Here is a 23,219-nt window from a genome sequence, read left to right as displayed (position 1 = left end):
TTCTACCTCTTTTTTTTAAAAAAAATGAAGCTTCCAGAAAACTTAAAATTACAATAATGGCTCACATTATACATTTCTATAGGGGGTGTGGTTATACATTAATTCTTAAACTTTGAAATTTCTTCTTAAATTTGCAAAACAAAACATGTTTCTAGGTCCAATTTAAGCACAAAAATTCACCTAGAACCTCTTTTTATTTCATTCAGCTCAGATCTATTTATAATAACAAAATAGTACTTCGTACTTCTGCGCATGCGATTACAGCCACATCCAAAGAAAAGCATGCATACTGGATGCTAGAGGAACCAGCCACCTGTGTTTCAAAATAGAATTGTAAGCCTTCCCCATCACCAAAACTGTACCTACATAAACAACCATTTGGAAATAGCATTCTAACCAAGGTTCTTGTCCACTTGGAGTCATGCCTTTTTCTCCTGAAGTTTCAGGTGTAAAGCAGAGGGTATAACAACTGGTATGCCAAGTCCTGTTCTTACACCATGGATAAATGGTGTAGATGTAAATTTCCATTTTATTATTTTTTATTTTTTTATTTTTTAAAGATTATTTATTTATTTATTCATGAGAGACAGAGAGAGGGAGAGAGAGAGAGGCAGAGACAAAGGCAAAGGGAGAAGCAGGCTCCATGCAGGGAGCCTGACATGGGACTCGATCCTGGGAATCCAGGATTATGCCCTGGGCCTCAGGCAGGCGCGAAACCGCTGAGCCACCCAGGGATCCCCTAAATTTTCATTTTCTAAGGCATATAATTTTCCTGGTTCAGAAAAGCGAATTTAAATTAGCCCTCACCTAGATGTGTGTGAATTTCACATAGCTGAAAAGATATGCATAACGTCTGCTGCAGTGGCTGCATTGACTACTTGTTGACTGTAATGATGGTGCCAATATGAAAAATCGAAACAACATGGACTCTGGACACTGACAAACTCCAAAAGATACTTCAACTGTGTGCAACTGGGAGGATTTTAAGTAGCAGTCAGCAGTGGAAGTTGTATTTCTTGAGGCTGCGTCTCTGACCTTATACAGAATGTCCTATGGGCCAGTGTGCTGTCTTGGGTCCTGATGCTGCTAGTTAAGACCAAGAGCTCTGTGGGAATCAGAGCCTACACCAATTATCTTAATGTTATGAAAAAGCAATGGATTTTTCAATTATGTATTCTAACACTTCACCAAACCTTCTAACCTTCTTCTTTCTCTTTCTCTGCTTTGCTTGATTGGAATTATCTACAAACCTAGGTCATTTTTTAAAATATTTCTATTATAGCTATAAACCTTTCTTAAAAACTCATTTATTTATTTTGTAAAACAGAAATCAGGTAAACACTACAGCATATGCAAGTGTTTAGTGAAGGTTTTATTAGATGATGATTTGAGATCGCCTCAGGATAATGACAACGTTCCTTCTATGTAAAACAATATAGGTTGATACGTCACTGTTTTAAAATAGCAAGTACCAATCTGTTTTATCTTATAAATTATATGATTTTTATCCTGGCTAGATGATATTTTGTGATCATTCAATGAAGGAAGCATTAGATCTCAGTGTTCTATCAACTGATAGTAGGACCAATCCTGTATCATCCCTCTTTTGATCGTGGGCCAACCATTTAATGGTTTTTAACTACCTTAATTTCTTCTTCAGAAATGTGGGCCAGATGAAAAGGCTTATTTAAATACCTAGGGCCTATGAGATTTTCTGAATATGTTCAATGCCAGCTGCTTGGCTTCAATCGAGTACTAACGGCTCACTGAAATGGGCAACACTATTCTAGATATAAGGCATACTGCCTCTAAATCTCTATGACAAGTTGGCACCAAAGGATCTGAATAATACATGTTATTCCAACAGCATTTTTAAAATTCTCTAGCAACAATTTTTTCTTCAGCTATTAAATCTATCCTTAGTGTTTATCATCATGGAGCACACTTACTACAAGACACTCACAAGGACCGTTGACATAAAAAATGGGTGAGCAAAAGGATAAGAACAGAGCCACTAACATGATTTCCATAGAGCTCATAAAATTTGTCTATCGGGTTAAACTTCACGTTTTTAAAAATGGTTATTTTCCCCCATCTTTCTTAAAGATCATTATATCTGTCTGCATTACACACACACACACACACACACACACACACACACACGTGTCCTTAACTAAATTTTGCACATTTCTTATCAAATTTCAGGCAAAAAATGCTAGACTCCAAATGGTTTATTTGAATGTAAGTATTGACCTTCTCATGCTCTTACTGCTTTGCATCTATAAATTTAAATAATTTGTCAAGCTGCCATTGGACCAAACTACAGGAATGCAAACACAAAAGCTTGCATTAGAAGTGTCACACCAACATTGTTTGAGACAGGTTACCTTTTTTGCTGCCTGTTCTTCTTCTACACCATCCCCAATTACAACATATACTACTTTTCTGCCAAACCTTTGCATTATTCGTTCAAAGCAACTTTCTTTTCCTGGAAGATAAATGAGATAAAGTTCAGAGTGAAGTTACCTGGTTAGCGGCATGCTCCTCATCTCGGCCATCTCCAATCACAACATAAGTTATGTTAGTGCCAAATCTGGACACTATACGCTCAAAACAGCTTTCCTTGCCTGAAAAACAATGCACTGCTTATTCTTCCAGACATTGCATTCATTAACCTAAAGATTCATAAAGTGTTAGGTTAATTTCTCTTGATCATCAATCACTTAAACTAGCTTGTAACCTCTGGGTTTATGAAATCAACAAATATGTTTGAATACTGTAAGTCTTTACTCAAGACAGATTATTAAACAAATGTGTTTTAGCCTCCAAAAGAGTCAGTAGGGTTAAGAATTCGACCCAGAGAAAATGTTAGCATCTTCCAAGAATATTGGAACAACTTTACAAACAACTATGAGTCTTGACATTTATTTGTTTAATTTTGTGTGTCAATTTTACCTAGTTTAAGTTGTATAGACCAGTCAGCTAGAAATATTATTATAAAAAACTGAACGCTCACCTGTAAGGAAAGAGGAAATACTAAGATGTCGGTTTACCTTGATAAACAACTCCTTTCTTCAAGTGGCTGGGAGCTAGTTTGCTCAGATTAATTGAACTAAGGGTGCTGTCTGACTGGGCCACAGCACTGGTGCCACCTGTTTCCTCTGCTGGCACTATGGGAATAACATGGTGGCATTTCTACATGTTCTTTATTTTATAACACTGGCATAATTTTCTGAATTTCATTCCCAGAATGGTCATGCAGTCATGGGTATTTTTGCATGTTTTCTTAATCTGATAGTTCAGAACTCAAAAACAAAAAACAAAACAAAACAAAACAAAAAACTAGCTCAAGGGGAAAAATAAAAGTGATTGTTTTTTAAGATTAAATATAAGGAACAATTTGGCCAAAAAAAGAATATTGTCCTTGCTAGAAGAAATGTTTATGATAGTGTAAAATTATTTGATTTGTGAAAATGCAAAATAAAGTGTGATATGTTAATCTTGCTAGCATAAATATATAACATTTATGTAATGAATGAGTGGGATTGGTATTAGGGCTCTGAGCTGTAGTGCCTATGACAATGTAGAATTTACATTATGAAAGCTTATAAAGGCTCTCTTTAACTATATTCCTGAACCAGCTGCAGCTGGGGGCTTTTTTTGCCTGTGCCAATATTGAAACTCTGCAAGGCCCAGGGCAAGTTATTTTTGGTAGGGGATTTTGGGATTCTGAGCTCTTGTCAAGGTGCCAGAGCCCAAGTTTGCTGACCTTCAGGGCACAATATACAACCTGTTGCCCAGGCATTTCCTTGACAGACAGTGGAATATGTGAGCTGTTTTCTTTCAACTCTTTCATGATGGCAGAAGCTAGGAAACTCTGTTTTTGAAAGGTTATTAGGGACAGTCTATGAGAGGAGATTAAAGAGGAGATTATTTTTGTGAGAGAAATAATCCAGTGTTCCAATCAAGGGGCTGACAAATGGGGATCCGCAGACAGATAGTAAGCAAATAAACAAAGCTGTAGTTCTTTGATTACTATTGGACATTTTTGGAAATGTGGACTTCCAGCCATTCATAAGTTATAATTCATGAAAATAATTTTTTCTCTGGAATCAAGGCTGTCACTTGCCATCACCTACCACTCCCCTGTAATGCCAACAGAGTATTTTTATCTTAGATCTAGATTATTGCATCTGCTAAGATGTAATACCATATATCATACTAATTAAGATATTAAATACCATGGCCAAAGACACTCTATTATTTAAAACAGGTGCTGTAATGAAGTATACATACAAATACATAAATAAGTAAACAGAGTTGTCCAGATACTGAATTCAGAATTTCACTAGGCAACAGTTTTCATAAAATTTGCAAATGTACAATAAGTCACAGGGTACTTTGTTATATGAGCCCTATTCAAATTTGCTTGATATTCTAATAGCAAAACTGATGAAAGAGGAAATCATGCAGAGAAGCATATTAAGAAAATCCACCCAAACACAGATGTAAAAGCATTTCATACAGAGTTAGAAAGAATTTTCTTACCTATTTTAGTTGCACTGTAAATATTTTCAATGGGGAAAGCACCTCCTAAACTATAGAGTAGAACCTTCGCAAGTGCTGGGATCAGTTGGGTTGTCGTTACCAAGACATTGACACAGTTACTCCTAAGATAGGGAGGAAATATGCATAGTTGTTTTCTAATATGAAATAATTTCTAATGGTGTAGATTTTAAGTGGTCACTGTGGTCTTTCAATTCCATAACAAATGGGCCCTGATAACCTAACTTTTAAGCATCAGTTATTGATTGAGTGCCTGTTACTGGACAGGCACCATAACTAAGAATACATCCCAAAATGGGAGAAGTGGAAGAAAACTGGCAAAGAGAAGTCACAGATGAATACATTTTTGTTCCTGCCTCATCCCAGATCACAAGATAGGCAGGAGGAGAAAAGTAAACCGATACCTGTAATAGAAATATGTTCTATAGTAAAGAGCTCCTCGGGCTTCTGTGGATCTTCAGAAAACCTACCTCAGCCAGTGGCAATCATGGAAAAGTTATTGGAGGGATGGCTTGGCTCTATATTTTACAAGTATTCAGATGAGGTATTTTTTAGGGTGGTAAGATTCTATGTCCCAGCATTATCAGAGCCTGGAAAAGTACTGGACACAGGCAGAAAGAAGGCAACTGGATGGATGGGTAAAAGGAGTTTTTGGACTTTGTTTTTGTTTTTTTTTTAATTTTTTTAAAATTTTTATTTATTTATGATAGTCACACACAGAGAGAGAGAGAGAGAGAGAGGCTGAGACATAGGCAGAGGGAGAAGCAGGCTCCATGCACCAGGAGCCCGACATGGGATTCGATCCGGGTCTCCAGGATCGCGCCCTGGGCCAAAGGCAGGTGCTAAACCACTGCGCCACCCAGGGATCCCATTTTTTTAAAAGATTTATTTATTTATTTATTTATTTACTTATTTATTTACTTATTTATTTATTTATTTATGATAGACATAGAAAGAGAGAGAGAAGAAGCAGAGACACAGGCAGAGGGAGAAACAGGCTCCATGCCGGGAGCCTGACGCGGGACTCGATCCCAGACTCCAGGATCGCGCCCTGGGCCAAAGGCAGGCGCTAAACCGCTGAGCCACCCAGGGATCCCGTTTTTGGATTTTGTGAGAGAAATAATCCAGTGTTCCAATCAAGAGGCTGACAAATGGGGATCCTGAAGAAGTAAGAATGCAGAGGACCCTTTTTCAGTCCCAAAGAGAGGTATCCCTGAGTCTCCTTCTCAACAATAAAAGAGCGAACCGCATTTAATGGGTCCAGTTTTAATCTGCTTACAGAGGACCTACGCTCTGAGAGTGATAATGTCTCATTTTACAACTTACAGTTGTTTCTTCCATGGTAACATTGTGGGGAAGAAAAGGAAACAACAGGAGAGTGGGAACTGTGACATCTGAAAAGAACAGATTGTGATCCTTCCTTCTGGATCATGGAAAAATTGAGTTGTCCTGCCTTGAGGGGCTCAAACCACACATGTCAAATTGGGGCTGAGAAGGCATATAGGTATGGACCTTTCTCTATTGGTATTTTGTAGCACAAGCCTTTAATACGTATTAGTGAGGGTCCCAAAAATATTTCCTAGAATTCTCTTGATTGATTTTCAGAAGCCTGGTTAGAAGTTAGAAGAGCAAGCTGACTGCCAGCTTTTCATGCGTATGTACACGCTTACCCTCCAGTACACTTAATATTATGCTTTATATTATTAAGACAGATCCTGTGTAAAAAAAATAAATTCCCCTTTATTCCCTTTCACTATTTTTTATATACATGAAAACCACATGTGGCGAAAGCATCATTTTCTTAAAGTTAGTTCACTTAAGATGGTTCTGATTTCTAAATTTTCTAAATAATGCTGCCTTACATAGAAAATTTTCCTATGCATTTGATTATGACCTTTCACTATATTCATAGGAGAAGAATGAAAGCGAGGATGCCAGCTCAGCCAAAAGCTCAGGTATATAATTAATTCAGCCATGTTTTATGTAAGCTTCTGTTCTTTTTGGGACATTTTGCAAAAATTACCAGTATGGTCCTATATGTGGATGACTTAACAAATTTCATGGCCCTTAAATCTCCAATGTGTAATGATTTGTTTTTTTCCCTTCCTCTCCTTGTTACACTTTTCTTAAAATCATACATGTAGGGACACCTGGGTGGCTCAGTGGTTGAGTGTCTGCCTTCAGCTCAGGGTGTGATTCCGGGGTCCTGGGATGGAGTCCTGCATCAGGCTCCCCACAGGGAGCCTGCTTCTCCGCCTATGTCTCTGCCTCTCTCTGTGTATCTCTCATGAATAAATAAATAAAAATACTTTTAAAAATCCACACATGTAGTTGCTTTAAGGCTATGTGTCTAAAAATAATCCCTCTATGTTATGGATAACACATATACGATCTACATAACAACAGAATAACTTTTGGGTTTTAAGCATCTAGAAGACATCCTGCTGACTTCCTCCTCAGAGAAAGGCGAATTCTACTACATTTTACACACAGTTTCGGGGACTCAGGAGTCCTCACATCCTAGCCTCCATGACCTTCTCTCTCCTTATCACCAGTTACAGAGACCACAGACCAGCAAGTCCCATTTTATAACAGCTTCAGTTGTGAGCCAGAACTTTCCTTCCTAGGATTCCTACTCATCCATCCTAATATTCTCCTTTACAGATCAGAGAGATGTAATTTATTTTCAGCCTAACATTTCAAACAGTTGTAATTGGTAATCTTGTTCTGCATAGGACTCTCCTTCAGACTAAACTCCTTGGTTCCTCCCTCCAACTGTTCCTTTTGCATGGTATCCTCAGCCTAAAACCTTTCTGGCTACTTTCCTGGACACAAGATGTTTCAATGTGTCATAGTCCCCCCCCCCCCCCCGAATGTGATGCCCAGATCTGAGTGAAGTACTTTGTTCTGGCTTCCCCAATCTGACTCAGGAAACCTGCAGCTTCCAACCCACCTCCATTCCACCCACTTATGCTTTCTGATATCAATGTATCTGCTGGTCACGTTGCAGCTAGATGCCACATGCAGGATTTGATGTACACAAGTTTTATTGTCAAGGCTTTCTGTATCCCAATTCTATAAGTCAAAATATTACCTCTTTCTCTGAATTTGTGCTACCCACAAGTTGGCTACACAGGCTTTTATTGATCCACTTAACCCAGAAATAAAATTAAAGAATAGGATAGTAAAAAGGTTCATCCACACCCTAAACTAGCTATCTATCACTTTTCAGATTTACATTACTTTATGAACTAGCATTTATGGCACATGGTGTTCAACTAGTTTTAAGTCTATTCAGTTCTACTATCTCCACTAGTAAGTCAGTATTTCACTGTTTAGTTCAAAAGATACAAAGGTTACAAGTTTTTCAAAGAGCTTTCTCTTGCTCTTTCATTGCATTTAAATTATGCATATTACCTACAAATGGGCCAAAACACTTAAAAACATGCACTCTGTGTGTAAACTGTATTTTTTTTCGTCATCTCCTGTACTTTGCCACCAACAGGGTGTTGTCTTTTTCTTTTTTTCTTTTTTTGTTACACGACACATGACCTTCCTGTGGAGATGATCATTAGTTATGTAGAAAGAAAGGTAAAGACATGGGATCTTCTGGTTATTCTGAGAAGCAGCACCTGCCATCCTCTACCCCCAATCATCTCCCACATACATTGAAAATCGCCTGATTCAGTGAATTGTCAGGTCCTCTGAAATTCTAAAATACTCCAGTAATTAAGGACTTTTTATGTGTGTTATACAATTACAACTACATCTTCAATACCATAAATATAAGAACGGAAACAATAGTTTCCACTTACCTAGTACTAATAATTGATAAGGATTTAAGTGCATTTGTTAGCCAGGAATCTGTCAGACCTTCAATCTCTGCCCTTAGCTGCAGCCACGCATCTCTCTTGGCAGGGCCAAGGAGTCCTGCAACCAAAAGAGAAGGTACAATCAAGAGACGAAAAATTTCAGGAATACCTGGTTTGGTCTCCCTTCTGTCTAGTATAGATCACATCAGAAACAGAAAGAGACAGGTTTATATCAATACAGATCCTTCATTTAAGAACTGATATCGATTCATTCATTATTCATTCAAACATTTATTTCTAGATTTTAGGTCCTGGGTCAAAAAAACCCTAGGGAAGTAATAGTGAAAATGTGGGTCCTCGTCTCTAATCTCACAGAACCTAGAATCTGGCACGGCAGACGCCGATCACCTGAGGAGCTACTATGACCACTCCTGTGCTGGGTCCCACTCCAAAAGACAGGGATGTAATAGGTCTGGAGAAGAAGGTGGGGTCGTCCAGCCAAGGGATACACATCTCAAACACTGGCTGTCTGAAAATATTTCACTTCTTAATGATCACAATCATTACCATTTAAACCACTAATACTGATATTATTGTAGGTAGTTACTAGTGCTGAAGCTATCACAAATACTCTGCATTCTATTATTTTTTAAAGATTTTATTTATTTATTCATGAGAGACACAGAGAGAGAGAGGCAGAGACACAGGCAGAGGGAGAAGCAGGCTCCATGCAGGGAGCTCGATGCGGGACTCAATCCCGGGTCTCCAGGATCAGGCCCTGGGCTGAAGGCAGGCGCTAAACCGCGGAGCCACCCGGCCTGCCCAATACTCTGCATTTTAAACAGAAGTTAAGAATTGTGTTTAAAATTCTTAAGCATATGACACAGTTAAAAAACAATGGTTAAAACTGTGCTGATGTTGGGATAAGAAAACATGTAGGCAAACTGATTTTTTTTTTTTTTTAATTTAAAAAGCCTTGTTAATAGGGCGCCTCAGTGACTCAGTTGGTTGAGCATCTGACTCTTGATTTCAGCTTAGGTCTTGATCTCAGGGTCGTGAGACTGAGTCCTGCATCAGACTCCACACTAGGCATGGAGCTTCGTTAAAAAATAAAAAGTCCTTGTTTTATGATAAAATGAGATCATGCAAATTTGCTAAAAAAGTTTCTTATTTAAATCATATTTCAGAATATTAGGAGCACATATACAAGTGGGTGATTTTTAAAATCAAAAGGTATAGTTTCTGGCAACTCATTTGTCCTTATTTCAATAAAGAGATGCTGACAGAGCACAGAAAATGACACTTGCATGTCAACTCTTAAACTTTTTAAGCTATAATATTATTTACTAGCAACCTTGTTAGTTGTTAAATAACTTTAATAATACCCTTCATGAGGGAAACAATGCCATGCCTAAATAAAAATTACTTCAGAATTCTCAAGGGAATATTTTAAAATTAAACATGTTGCCCACAATTGAATTTAAACAGAATACCTGTTTGATTTTACAAAAATGTCTTATCTAGAGCATTAGAGTGAATTAAGAAACCAGAGTTGTCTGTCCTGCAGGGGCCTATTTCTCATTTGGAAATGAAGATCTCCTATTTCTAAGATCCCTTTTGGTTCTAAAAACCGTAATAATATTATTGCTATTGTCTATGGTTCCACATGTTTTTTGTTCTCTTGTAGCTACTGTCTACTGAGCATCTATTATGCACCTTAACGCTCGCTAGATAATGGGGATACAAGATGAACAGACACACAGCCCCCTGCCCCCCATTGTGTGTTGTGTGTAATACATATACTGTAGATGAAAATGTTACTGGGTGTTATTCTATATGTTGGCAAATTGAACACCAATAAAAAATAAATTTACATAAAAAAGTAAATGTTACTATACTTATTCTATGGTATGTATATACATAGTATGCATATGTATATTTAGTTATAGTTCAATTTTAGATCCTGATTTAAGCTCTTCAATCATCCTTTATTTTTTTTAAAGATTTTATTTATTTATTCATGAGATACACAGAGAGAGAGAGAGAGAGAGAGGCAGAGACACAGGCAGAGGGAGAAGCAGGCTCCATGCAGGGAGCCTGATGTGGGACTCGATCCCAGGTCTCCAGGATCACGCCCTGGGCTGAAGGCAGCGCTAAACCGCTGACCTACCCAGGCTGCCCCTTCAATCATCCTTTAAAGAGAGAAAGAGAGACAGAAAAAAAGAAAAACAAACAGAAAGCCTGCAAGAAAACATCATGTGACTTCATAGCTCATCCTAGGATCTTGCTGACCTAAAATTGATCCTAATAATAGAAATAATCAAAGTGTATTTTTATCAAAAAACATATCCGGGATTTTAGTTTTGATGTCACAGGTTGTAATATCACCTGTAATATATGGATGAAGATAAAATAATTTAGATACAGTCTACGGAGTATTCAAACAGTTAATAATATCCAGGGAAAAGCTACACTGGCAGATAACACGCAATTAAAAAAAATAAAATAAAACAGACTTGTTTAAGTCTTTGAAATGACATAAAGCAGTGTTTATCTTTATTTCTGAAAGGATTCCAGAAAGGTAATGATGACTAACAACTCTGCTTTAAGGACTGGGGCCCTCGCTTTTCGACAGGTCTTCGCACTGCCTCGATGAATTCCCTGTATGGTTTACCCTAAAAGTGTCTGCAAAAGAGGGGTAAACGTTCAATATCCTATTGTAAATTTTGACCAATTTTGACATCTGGGCACAGAGAATTCCCAACTCCTCTGGCAGAGCCGCATGTTTTATTTTGCTGTTACATCTCCCACCCACCTCAACTAAGAAACTTAAAATTCTGACTCCATGTAGTTCAGCATGAGCTCTTGGTAATTTCTTTTATAGAAGCATAGTCTCTCATACGGAACATGGAACTATAGTTCAAGTCGTACATCTTTCTAAGTATCTTTATTAGATTTAAAGAGCCACACATACCTCCAACATTGTTCTTGTAGGTGTTATATAATTCTTTTACTCTTCTGTAACGAAAAGCCAACTTCCTCATCCAGTCAACCCCTCCTCTTACACCTGTTGGCAAACAAAGGTTTGCACTACTTGCAGCTGCATGGAAGCCATCAGTTGCAAAACTGTAGGTACTGCAACACCCAAAATATATTAAAAAGAAATAAAAGAAATAATTACATGTGCAAAACTCCACAGCTGAATTTCTGTAGGAAACAGCATACTGAAAACCATGGCTTACCTTAAGTCCTGCCCATTATCATCAGAGGAAACATCATCTATATGAACTTGATCACACTCCTGTTAAAAACATTGGAAAAGTTATTTGTTTTTCAAACGATGCCCTTGTGGTATTTGATTCTTCCATCTTTCCATCTGATCAGGCCATGGCCAGAAGGCGGCAGCATTTGCCCATCTATCCCACTGCCATCCTGGGGAAATGGCACCGTTTCTATTTTAAATCCAGAAGAGTATTTAAAAAAAAAAATCCAGGAGAGTATCATAAAAAGGGATCTGAAAACATATGGCATGTGGATTTCTTCTGAGCAGCTTAAAATTTTTTACTCTGAAAATTACAAATAATAAATTATCTTTTGAATTGTTGTTAATGACTGGTGTTCACGTTCAGCCATTTAGGTTTTGCATACTTAAGTATGGAAACAAAGCTAATCTGAAGTTATACAGAACTCATTCGGTCTGAATCAGAGGTGGTGACTATCATTTGCTATCTGTTGAGCAATAACAGAAGGGCTTGATGGTTATGGTGTCCCGTGAGATTTCTGGGACTTCCTGCCTTTTGCGGGCCAGGGGTCCCATGGAAGAATCATGCTGATGTTATTCTAAGGTCCTGGTCTTTTAACACAGAAAAAAGCTAATAACCATAGAGATCGAATATTTTCTTCTTTTTTTTTTCTGTTCAAGTTTTGAAATATTGAAGCTGAAAATGATACTTACAAATAAAAGGGAAATAATGAAGATTTACCATCTCCAATGTTCTACAAACTCAGAGGAGAATAAACATTAAGGTACATGTATCCATACACGTGACCTGACTGAAATCAGTGTTCTCAGAGCAAATGGTCATTTCTTTGGGTAAGAATTAAATTCTTGGCTGTTTTAAGGATCCTATTCTATCTTCAAATAATCTGTAAAGATCCAGGGAAATAGTATGTGATCTGAAGATGGAATTTGGCTAAGGTATTTACAATACCTAGTACTTACTATAGGATGAGTATGATTTAGCTTTTTGGGACTCTTTTTCTCCCCTCAAATTATTTCAGATACTCATAGATCCTGACTGTAAACCTACTGAAAACTAATTTTTAAAAATTATTAACTGTAACAAGAAAATGCCACATAAAACAGGGGCTTTTCAGCTATTTATATTCCTTCTAAGACCTGGAAAGCATCTGTTAGTGAAATATTTAATATCTCTAGCTTTCCACACTGAGTATATTATATCCTTGTATAAGTTTGAGGGTGAACCAGGTGACTCGGGCTTCTTTTCAAATACAAAATATAAAAGTAGCCCAATCAATACAATTTTATTTTATAACCTGAAAATCCAGGTAAATTAAAGATTCATATGATTTACATAAATTATTTGTAATTTTAGAATAAATATCTATCAATATTCACACGTAAGGAAGTTAAAAAGTTAATGTGACTGGAAGCTCCCTGAGGGGGGCTGTCTGGGTCACCTGGCTGTACCCCTGCTTAAGGCACAATCTGGCACACAGTTATCATTGTGCAATTCTTTGTTGACTACATGGCAGATATCTTTGACAAATGACAGTTCTTGACAAAATCAACACAATCATTTAATTTTCCAGCACAAAGTTGCAATTATATTAAAAATAATGTTCTATATGGTAAGGACTGTAAGAAGATATTTGTATCAAGATGGAGGGGAGTGGGAAGAGAACAGGGTACAAGCTGAGGCTGCAGGACTCAGGGCAAGACACGCATTTGAAAAGGGTTTACCCCGTTTTGACTAAGTATGGGTAGTAAGGAGCACAGCCCAAATTTCAATCAAAGGAGGCATTATGCTTCCAGAAAAATCTCAGGAAAAAGTACGGCAAGAAACAGTAGTAGTGGCTCTGGATTGGGCTCTAAAGGAAAGGGTGGAGAAACTTAATCATTAGCATGAAAATTGGAAATAAAATTCTCTCAGAATAGGAAGGCAGCAGAGTGGTTCTAGACAACAAGACTTCTTTCTTATTTGGAGATGGTGACATTCTTGGTAAGTATGAAAACTGAGGTAAGTCACTATCAAAGTGGCGTCATGTGAAGTTGTTTATTCCACTGAAGTTGTGAAATCTTTCATTATGTAAATAATTTCCATGTCTCTCTTTTATAATAAACTATAATAAATAAATGAATATCCAAAAAAAAGTAGGGGAAATCCTTAGGAATTACTCTGGTAATTAGAAGTTATTTCTACATTTCATACCTTCTTATCCTAATCTGTAGAGAAATGCCTCTGACATTTCAAGTATTAACTCACATGATTAATTTGTACATTTTGCCCCTAAATTTATTTTTTACTCCTGAGGACATCAGTGTATCAAACTTATTGGAGCATGAGCTCCATATTTGAAGTTATGTTTGAGATTTTTCCAAATGGAACTTCTCATTAAATTTATGCCTAGTTAACTATGCTTATTGACTTTGGACTCTTGCCCAAGGATTACAGTCCAGTGAAAGAAACCCGAGCTTCAATCACTTACATTTTTAGAAAATTCTAAATAATTGTTCTTCAATTAGTTTTTACTCAGAGGCATTTTGCAAAAATGATTTTGACCAAAACCTGAAATACTAAAAACAGTCTAATGCTTGGCTTCAACAAATTTCCATATAAATTTGGAATAATTCTGTTATTAATCTTAATATTTTTATAATTTTGTCTTACAAGGTGCCCATAAAGTTGTCAGTGATCTTTATCAGTTATAATCCACATAGCAGTCTTCTCTCGCTTTTGTGAACCTGAGCTCCCCAGTGCCTTCTTTTCTGGAAGTTATTCTAACTGAAATAACCTTTTATTTCAACAGAGAGCATTCTCTTCTTAGGAGAAGTATGAGCATTTGCCTTCTTTGCAAGTCCTGCAGGATGCAGAGAAGTGTCTATTAGGGTTTAAATTTGTATCTTTTAAGGAATTATGTGAGAACAGCTGCTACCACATATGTTACAGTATTGACTAAAGGATGTGAGTCTCAAATTAGATTTCTGGGTTAAGAAAAGGAACTATGAGAGATTAAATACAGAGGGGGAAAAAAAAAGGCTAACGATGAGTTACTCTCTTGAGGAAATCACCTCTTTGTTAGCAGAAGCAGAGACAGCTTCACACCAGTTATGCAGCCCATGACAATCTTTGCTTACAAGAAGTTTACTGAAATAAAAAATTGGGTAAAAGTCAAGTTGACTTTCAAAATCAGAGGCAGATAGTGGAGATATGTATATATATACGTGTGTGTGTGTGTGTGTGTGTGTGTGTGTAACAGCACTGAATGATCTTGAAATGTTTAGATTTTTGTTTTCATGATTATTTACCTAACTAAAGTCAGTAACAAGCCTTTGAGTTCCCTTGGGCACTTATCTGGATGTACACGGGTGCATGTGGTATGCATGTGTGTGCACACACATGAGAATTTAATTTATGCAGAGTATGCGGATAATCATTTCATTGATAAAGTACTGTTGGATACTAAGTTGTAGCACTTGAGTCAAATAGAATTTTTATCACATTTTAAAACATAACTAAAAAGCTATAATCAGAAGAGAAAGTCAATACTAATATTTTCTCAGTTACTATTTTTCCCACAGATCCTGTCGGGTATTTTAAAAATCTATTTTATATAGTATATGATCCAAGATAAAAATTCTTAAAGCACCATAACTGACCATATGATCTGATATGAGAACATTTATGTCAAACTTGCTAAGAGAATTCACAAATTTATCATATGCTATTTTCACTTTCTCACTTTATTATCTTGTTAAAAGTTGGATGGTAAATTTATTCCATCTGGCTTCAAATGTGCCACGAAAGCTAAAAGGTCATTTATTTCATTTATTTCTAGTCAAAAACAATTAATGAAATAAAAACTCTAAAAGTTCAGAGTTTTAATCTTCCAAAAAGATTAAAAAGTGTTTTCTATTATACTGTATATATAAAGTCATGCTCTATACTACACTACTAATAAGTAGCAGGATTAATTTAAATCAGGTTTTAGAGAGGTGATTATTTTTTCTTATTATCTAAAACTGGAAAACTTGCCAAAGAATACTGATCTTTCATACTGGCCATTAAAGAAAACAAATAAAACCTCTTTAAACAGACAGTGATTTTATTATCCAGTAAAAACAGTGACCCACTGCAGAGAAAACAACACCAAAAAATGATATTACCCAGATTTCTAGCACGTACATTTATGGGATACACTAAAAATCAGAATTTTTACTCTTATATAAGTCACAAATGCAGCTGAAACTGGATTTAAGACCTTGTCAATTTTTAAAACTTATTTAAGACACTAACTTAGCTTTTTTTTTTCTCACATACTTCTGTTAATTTCAGCTTGGTATGAGGCAGAAGTATGTGCTCCGGAGCCAGAAAGACTCAGAATTTTAAATCCTGGTTTTACCACTTAGCTAGCAGGTAACCTTAGACATGATTTTTATGCTTTTGGACCCTACAAGGGTTTCTGTTCCACAAGATAACATGATAAACAAATTTATTTCAAAGGCTATTATTTAATTAATGGAAAATCCAATACAGAAAGTTCTGCACAAAGTGGCATTTCAGCAATAATAATCTCTCTCCCCATTTATAATATGATTATAAACACTTTTATTTCATTGTGAAACCATGAGGTTAAAAAATGTAAATATATCACACTTAAATATTTCACTATACTTGCTCTTGATCAAGAAGTACTATTGCTCAGTGCCCAAGCCGCTCAGTTAGTTCAAATTTTACCATCTGAATGCCTAATAACTCAGACCATTAGCACCCAGATTATATACCTCATTATAGTACTTATTTTCAGCGCTCTTGAGGCTATTGGGGGAGGGGATCCTTTCATTTTGTTACTGTTTTTACTTTCCCTGTCAGGTTGGATATGAAAAGATAAATGAGAACAAAAGAAAATAAATGCAATGCAACCAGTCAGATGTGCTATATAAACAGTTCTAACCCTGTTTTATCTAGATGCAGAGGAAATAAGGAATGATAATGTGGTCTAAAATTAAGCTTCAGATTATCTAAAAAACTTAATGACCCATGCTACCACCATAAATAGTACCTGTGACTGCTGCCCAGTGATTTAAACTAAATAAACTCTGGTGAGTAACCTGGAAAAGCTAATATTGATTCCAAAGGTGCCAAATGGGTTGTCCTGTATGGGACGGCAAAGCAGACCTTCTCCTCTTCCGAGACACTGTAGTTTTTAAACAGGTGCTAGTACATAGGTCTAATTCATTAATGCATTTTAGCTTTTGTTTGTATTTGTTTATACATTTTTCCCCTTGACAAAAACTTTACTATTCTCATGAGCTAATTATTTTTCAGATTTCTTGAGGTTATCTGCCTATTTAGAAATCATCTAAGCATTATAATAGTTGGGAGATGACTATTCCTATTTTTTTAAACTCTTACCTCTAAATCATTAAAAAATAAATGTGTATCAGCAAGATTAAAAATCATTTCCTCCATTCGGAGTCCCAGGGTTACAGCCATGGGGGGATCCTGAAAAGAAAATACACATGGAATGAGGTAAAATTTCAGTAACTAGTTTATTATTAAGAATATCAAAAGTGCATATGGTTGTGGGTGGTAGGAGTGGGTAGACTGCATGGATTTTTACCCCAATGATCTAAAAAGGTGCCTTTCCAAAGGGTAATCTAAGCCACACTAAGTATACAGATGCATCTGTGAATTTACAGGAATTTATACACGCATTAAGACAACTTAGAACATCTCTATGTTTGTGAGGAGGAAGAAGGAAGCAAGCTCATTTACAAGACCCAGTTTATATGTACTCCATGGAAAGTGGAACAACAGATAATAAGCAGGAAAGGGAGAACAGAAGGACTTCCAGATGTCAGCAGGACGGGAGTGGAAAATGGCATCTAAAGATGGGACAGGAAGAGCTGGTGAAATGTGGTAAAATCGCCACTAATTATTAATTGCCTTTTGATTGACAGGCAGTATTTTTTAAAAAGATTTTATTTATTTATTCATGAGAGACACAGAGACAGAGACACAGGCAGAGAGCGAAGCAGGCTCCATTCAGGGAGCTCGATGTGGGACTCGATCCCAGGACCCTGGGATCATGACCTGAGCCGAAGGCAGACACTCAACCACTGAGCCACCCTGGTGTCCCCAAAAGGCAGTATTTATTTGAATATGCATATAGTTTGGTCTAACCTACATCTGACTAGAGATGCAGAGGGTAGGTTTGAGGATAACTAAAGGAACATTAATTCAGTAAAAATGATCTGAGTAGAAAATACATATGTTTAGAAGTTTAATGAATGTAAGGAGGTTAGAAAGGAGGCAAGTGACTTAATTCTTGTCTACAGAAACCAAGATAGTATCTAGCAGCAAGGAACTAAGAAGCAAGACCAAAGTTGGGACTTGATCATGATTAACCAGAGTTAAAAGCCTGGGCATAAGAGGCATTAAGATTTCAAAAAGTAAGGATAATTTTGTGCTAGGGCTAGGGAAATAATTCATGCACAAACATTGTGCTTGAAATGATGAAAGTTGAAATGTTCTCCAAAGGAGTACTGCAATAGCTGTGCCCCTGGAGATACAGAAACTAGAAAGCCTAGAAGGGACAAATCCTCAGAATTTGAGACCAGAATGGGTATTAGCAGGGAGAAGAGTATGGTTTTGAATAAAGCTGACAAGTCTAGAAGGATACTGTTGGTTTTGGCTGAGAAGTTATTTTGGAAGACTTTAGAGGGTGATTTGGGTTGAGTGGCTGGGCCAGGAGCCAGATTGTAGGGATTTTAGGAGAGAGAACCAAACTTGTGTTTTCAATGCTCTAGTAAATGGCACTTAAAAAAATGTATTTAAACTTGGGGAAATTACTGCTAACTCTATTTCAATTTTTGATACGGATATGCAACCCAAAATACAGGCCAAGCTGTATTCACATGTACTCCTGAACTTACTGCACTTAGCAGGAGAAGCTCTTCCTCATCCCACTCTTACATGGTGACAACCAGTTTTCTGCCTATACTCCCTTCCATAATGCTTTGAGGAGGAAACCCTAGAGTAAACATATTTGAAGTGAGTGTCAGCTTCATAGTCTGTGGTGACTAAAACCTAGAGACTAGGAATTGAGTGCTAGGAAAGAAAGAAGTCACTGAGGTATGCTGAGCAAAGTGAAGACTTGGGTGGGAGAAGATGAAGACAGGACAGTAAGAATATGCTGGATGTCAACACAATTTTGTTTGTTCGCATCTCTTCCTTCGAGATTTTTGTGGATTTCATAGTTAGAGACTCTCCTTTCAGAAACGTGTTCACTTTTCACATTCTGGATGGCAACCTGGTACCATGTCTTCCAGTGGTCAGACTTGCCTGCTAGATTCATTTGTCTTCCAGGGACAGGATCATTCATTCTAAGCAACATACCCAAAGAGCAATTAATTCCATTTTCTCCAACAAATACTCAAGAACAAGAACAGAAATAGGGGAACCAGGGAGTGCCTACTTTGTGTCTCAAGGAGTCTTGGAACTCAGAAGGATCTCTTGCTGATACCTTCCAGTATGAAATTCTTCTTTTTCCTTACTTCTTTTATTGTGTTCATGCTTTTGTTGCTGTTGAAAGAAAATCCCTGAAGTCTGACTTTTTTTTTTTTCAAATTATACATGTGTCTTTTTCTGTTCAGGAATTCCTATTTCTAGTGTCTGTCTCTTTGGGGTGGGGTGGATAGGCCAAGGATGGAAGACTTATAAATATTCTGTCTGGTCATGGGACCGTGAACAAAACGTCTATAGAAATATCAGGAAAAATCAAATGTAATTATAGCATGAAAACATATAATTCCATTAGTGACGCTCTCTGCTTTTGAGGAATGTTCACTGATGCAAGACAATAAAATCAAGCTCTACACTACTCTGTTATGTTTCTGATGATTACTGCCCTAAAGATACATATTTCAGATGGGATTCAGAAACATCCTATTTAAAAGGTTTTCCTTCTAGAGACGAGGTTGGTTCAGTTCTCCTCTGATGCGCCAACTTTTCTTTTAAGTTTTAAATAAAATTACTGAATTTCTTATATTCGTGTCTCACATTCTTTGCATTTATAGATCGGATTTATGAGGCTGGGAGAAAACATACTGTTCCTCTTTGATTGTTACATTCATTGATTCCATGCTTCTGGAGTACAGAACTCTCTATGCTACTCATGATAGGCAAAGCCATGAAGAATGCATTTTGTATATCTGATAAGCATGCAAATACAATTTTTAAGAAACCAACATGAATTCTCTAACAAGTAAGCATAGCGTCTGGTCTGATGAAAACTGTATTTGAGCACGCCACTGGAATGCAACCCCATGGCACCAGAAGGGGTTGTTCACTGGTTTTTCAGGCTATGGTGATTCCACATCATACTCTACGAGAGCCAGGACTTAGTAAGCAATTTGGCAAAATATCATTTGTTAACTGGGAAAGTTTAGGTTTGAGGTTTGCTGGAGTGTGAACTAGCTGTATTTTACTAAGGTTTCCAGAGAACAAGGCCTGTTGAAAGGGAGGTGTTGCGTCAGCCATGCCAAAGGCTTGACACAGATGGGCTAGGGATAGTCATGCCATAAGCCAATGAAAACCATGTCTGTAAGAAGTGGTGATCTTGTTTCTAAGAGAATGTTTAGTGAGGGCTTACTTTCAAATATCAAGTATTTTTCCTTCCCCCCAGCTTACTGAATCACTGGGACAGTTAAATCTAAGCAGATTATAATACCACATTTTTTTCTAACTAAAGACCCCACAGATGTAAGAATCTGAGGAAGATGCCCTGCAAGTTGGTGGAGGCAGTCCTAGCAAGATCTCCACGATGGTGGGCACCCTCTGCTTTGCCAAACTGCTGTGAAGGAGCTGCCAGAGCTGGCAATTCCATGGTTTTATCAGGCATCAGAGAGTTAAACATACTTCTGGATTGAACCCAGATTTTATACAGAGATGTTTGCTCATTTTCATGAGATGTTTGTAGAATTATGGGCACCTTATGAATCAAGAGTTACTGCCTTTTTTAACTGTAGTGCATGTTGAGTTTAGGGTCTGAAATGAAGTGACAGTGAAAAGTTGGCTGGGGGTGGGGGATGGGATAATAAGGGCACCAACAGGGTTTTGTGGAAGCTCTGATACATATTATACACATACAACATTTCCAATAGGTTCCAAGTGTCTACAGCAGAGTTTAACATTGGCGCAAACTGAACTTCTGCCAATTTATTCTGTGTACTGCTCTATTAAAATAGTTAAACTATCCCCAAGACACTTTAAGAGTGGGAGGGGGAGAGAGAGAGAAAGGGAAATAGAGAGAGGGAGGAAGAGAAGGGGGGAGGAAGGGAGGGAGGGAGGAGAGGAGGAGGATGAAGAAAACGACTCTTGGCCCTTAAATGTATGATTCTAAGCCAGATGTTACCAGTTTTTAACCAAGTCAGGATCAAGCACGGGACTTCGCTATATCAAAATACTAATGCCTATTAGCCATGTTAGCACAGAACATAAATCGGAGCCAGACTGTCTGTCTTTGGGCCTCTGCCCCACACTGGGCCATCAGCTGGAATTCCTCCTCTAGAGACACAATGTAAAAATACCTCAGGAGAGGCAGCAATTATATATTTTTAAAGAAATTAGGAGTTTTGTTTTTGTTTTGTTTTTTCAAAAATAACTAAAGCTCTTGGAACAGTTACTCCTTTGGGACCAGAAGCACGTTTGTAGACTTGTGGGTAAAGAGGCAGGAGATGTACAAGTTCGTTACAGAAGGAAGGAGACAGGCAGTGCTATGAACTAGGGTAGGACTAGCTAGAGGGTGTGTCAGAGTATACGAACACTTCTCCTCAGTGACAGGGGATCAAGTGAAACTCTGTCATGAATCAGAAGGGCAATTTCAGGCAGTGGGCTTGAAGATTCTCAGGGGGAACTGGAGGACGGCCTCAGAAACATCCATTGAGTTAGCACGTGCTCACAGAGTGGCTACCATGTGTCAGACGTATTCAAATTCTGGGCAGAGAGTAGAATCGAAGCAGCAAAGTTCCTGCCCTATGGGGTTAATAGTATTACTGGATGAGTTACCTGACAACTAAATGGACAAAAATCTACGTAAATATATAGCTTGTCAGGTGCTGAAAAGAATCAGAGCTGGCAGATACAGGAAGCTATGGGGATGGGTGGTGATGGCTCCCTGAATCAAAGGTCAGGGAAGGCCTTTCTCAGGAGGTGACAGTCGAGGGTAAACGCGTGAAAAGGGTAAGGGAACTAGCTCTGCAGAGAAGAGGGGACAGAGAGCAGATGTAGAGGCAAGAAGGAGTCCGTGTGCGTGGAGCAGGGTGAGGCACCGTGACCCTGGTCAGGGAAGTGAAGTGGAAGCAAGTATTTTGAGAAAGACGGAGTCCTCAACTGGTTCAGACACAGGGAAGAGGCCCCAGCAAGATAAACCGGGAATGTGGCAAGGGAGTCATTCTTCAAATTTTATGGGACAGGCAGAAAATGAGGGCTGCAACTGGAAAATGGGCTCTTTCGGGCTTTTCTGGTGATGGGACCATTACAACATGAAATATGGCATAGAGAATAATCCAGAAGAGCAGGGAATTGGAGACTCAGGCACGAAAAAGATCATTGGAAGAGTCAATTTATTGGGTCAGTACAAGGCCTTGGTTCAAAACCTGAGTGGAGGTGCAAAGAGAAATCATGGAGCATATGATTATGGTATGAAGATGAAGCAATTTTTTTGTCTTTCTGTTTATTTTCTTCAGTGAGGACAAGTTTTGTGCAGAATTGAGAGGGAGCTGTGAAGTTCTGAGTGGGGGGAGAAGGTTTGAAACAGTCAGCTGGAAATGTGAATTAACCCAAGAGTGCTGGACCCACTGGAGATCTGTGGACACAATCAGCTGTTGAAATGCAAGTGGAAAGTTGGGCCAGGTTTTCTGCAATGTGAGTCTGGTGCAGAAAGAGAAGGATAAGGATAATGAAGCCTTATTTTTTTAAAGAATTTATTTAATTGAGAGAGAGAGCATGAGAAAGAGAGAGGGAGAGAGTGCGCACGTGCACTAGCAGGGGGGAGGTGTAGAGGGAGAAGCAGACTCTCTATTGAGCAGGGAGCCCAATGTGGGACTCAATCCCAGGGTCCTGAGATCATGACCCGAGATGAAATCATAAGTCAGACACTTAACCAACTGAGCCACCCAGGTGCCCAAATAGTGAGGCGTTATGCAACAGTGGGGCTACAGTGACATCCAGGGATGAAGTGATGATGTATAACATAGAAGGTTATCAAACTTGACCACACATAAGAAACACCTGGAGAGTGTTTAAAAATTCCACTGCTTACCCTACACCAATGATACCTGATTCTCTGATGTGGGATCTATGCATCAGTAATGTCAAAGCTCTCTAGTGATTCCAGTGTACAAATAAGACAAAATCAACAGATTAGCACCTCTCTACACTACAGCATTTCTGAGGCTTGCAAATTCGGCATTCACTCACTTTGTATGTACCACACTCTTGTTGCCCTCCACGTCCCTACAACAATGAGCTGAGTATCTCAAACTATGAGATAAAGCAACAGATATAAACATATGTAAATTTCTTTAGGAAACAT

The 23,219-nt window shown here is 37.9% G+C and overlaps 1 protein-coding gene and 1 pseudogene across 10 annotated transcripts in view; one reads left to right on the top strand and one right to left on the bottom strand.

The window, feature by feature from the left end:
• EYA4 (EYA transcriptional coactivator and phosphatase 4) overlaps positions 1 to 23,219 on the bottom strand; it is a 302,278-nt gene that overhangs the window by 4,543 nt on the left and 274,516 nt on the right. For 7 of the 10 annotated variants that reach the window (XM_055324740.1, XM_055324738.1, XM_055324736.1 and 4 more), the window contains 6 exons: positions 17,036 to 17,125; positions 11,621 to 11,679; positions 11,353 to 11,513; positions 8,382 to 8,496; positions 4,549 to 4,670; positions 2,388 to 2,488 (listed from right to left, as the gene is read on the bottom strand). In XM_055324740.1, the coding sequence (XP_055180715.1) occupies positions 2,388 to 2,488; positions 4,549 to 4,670; positions 8,382 to 8,496; positions 11,353 to 11,513; positions 11,621 to 11,679; positions 17,036 to 17,125 (648 nt within the window). Of the gene's footprint in view, positions 1 to 2,387; positions 2,489 to 2,526; positions 2,628 to 4,548; positions 4,671 to 8,381; positions 8,497 to 11,352; positions 11,514 to 11,620; positions 11,680 to 17,035; positions 17,126 to 23,219 lie in introns of all 10 variants that reach the window. The other 3 variants (XM_055324737.1, XM_055324742.1, XM_055324744.1) reach the window with 1 other exon arrangement.
• LOC129509231 (10 kDa heat shock protein, mitochondrial-like) lies at positions 13,248 to 13,638 on the top strand (annotated as a pseudogene).

This window comes from Nyctereutes procyonoides, unplaced genomic scaffold (assembly GCF_905146905.1).
Source record: "Nyctereutes procyonoides isolate TBG_1078 unplaced genomic scaffold, NYPRO_anot_genome, whole genome shotgun sequence".
NCBI lineage: Eukaryota > Metazoa > Chordata > Mammalia > Carnivora > Canidae > Nyctereutes > Nyctereutes procyonoides.
This window is presented reverse-complemented; position numbering and strand designations above follow the sequence as displayed.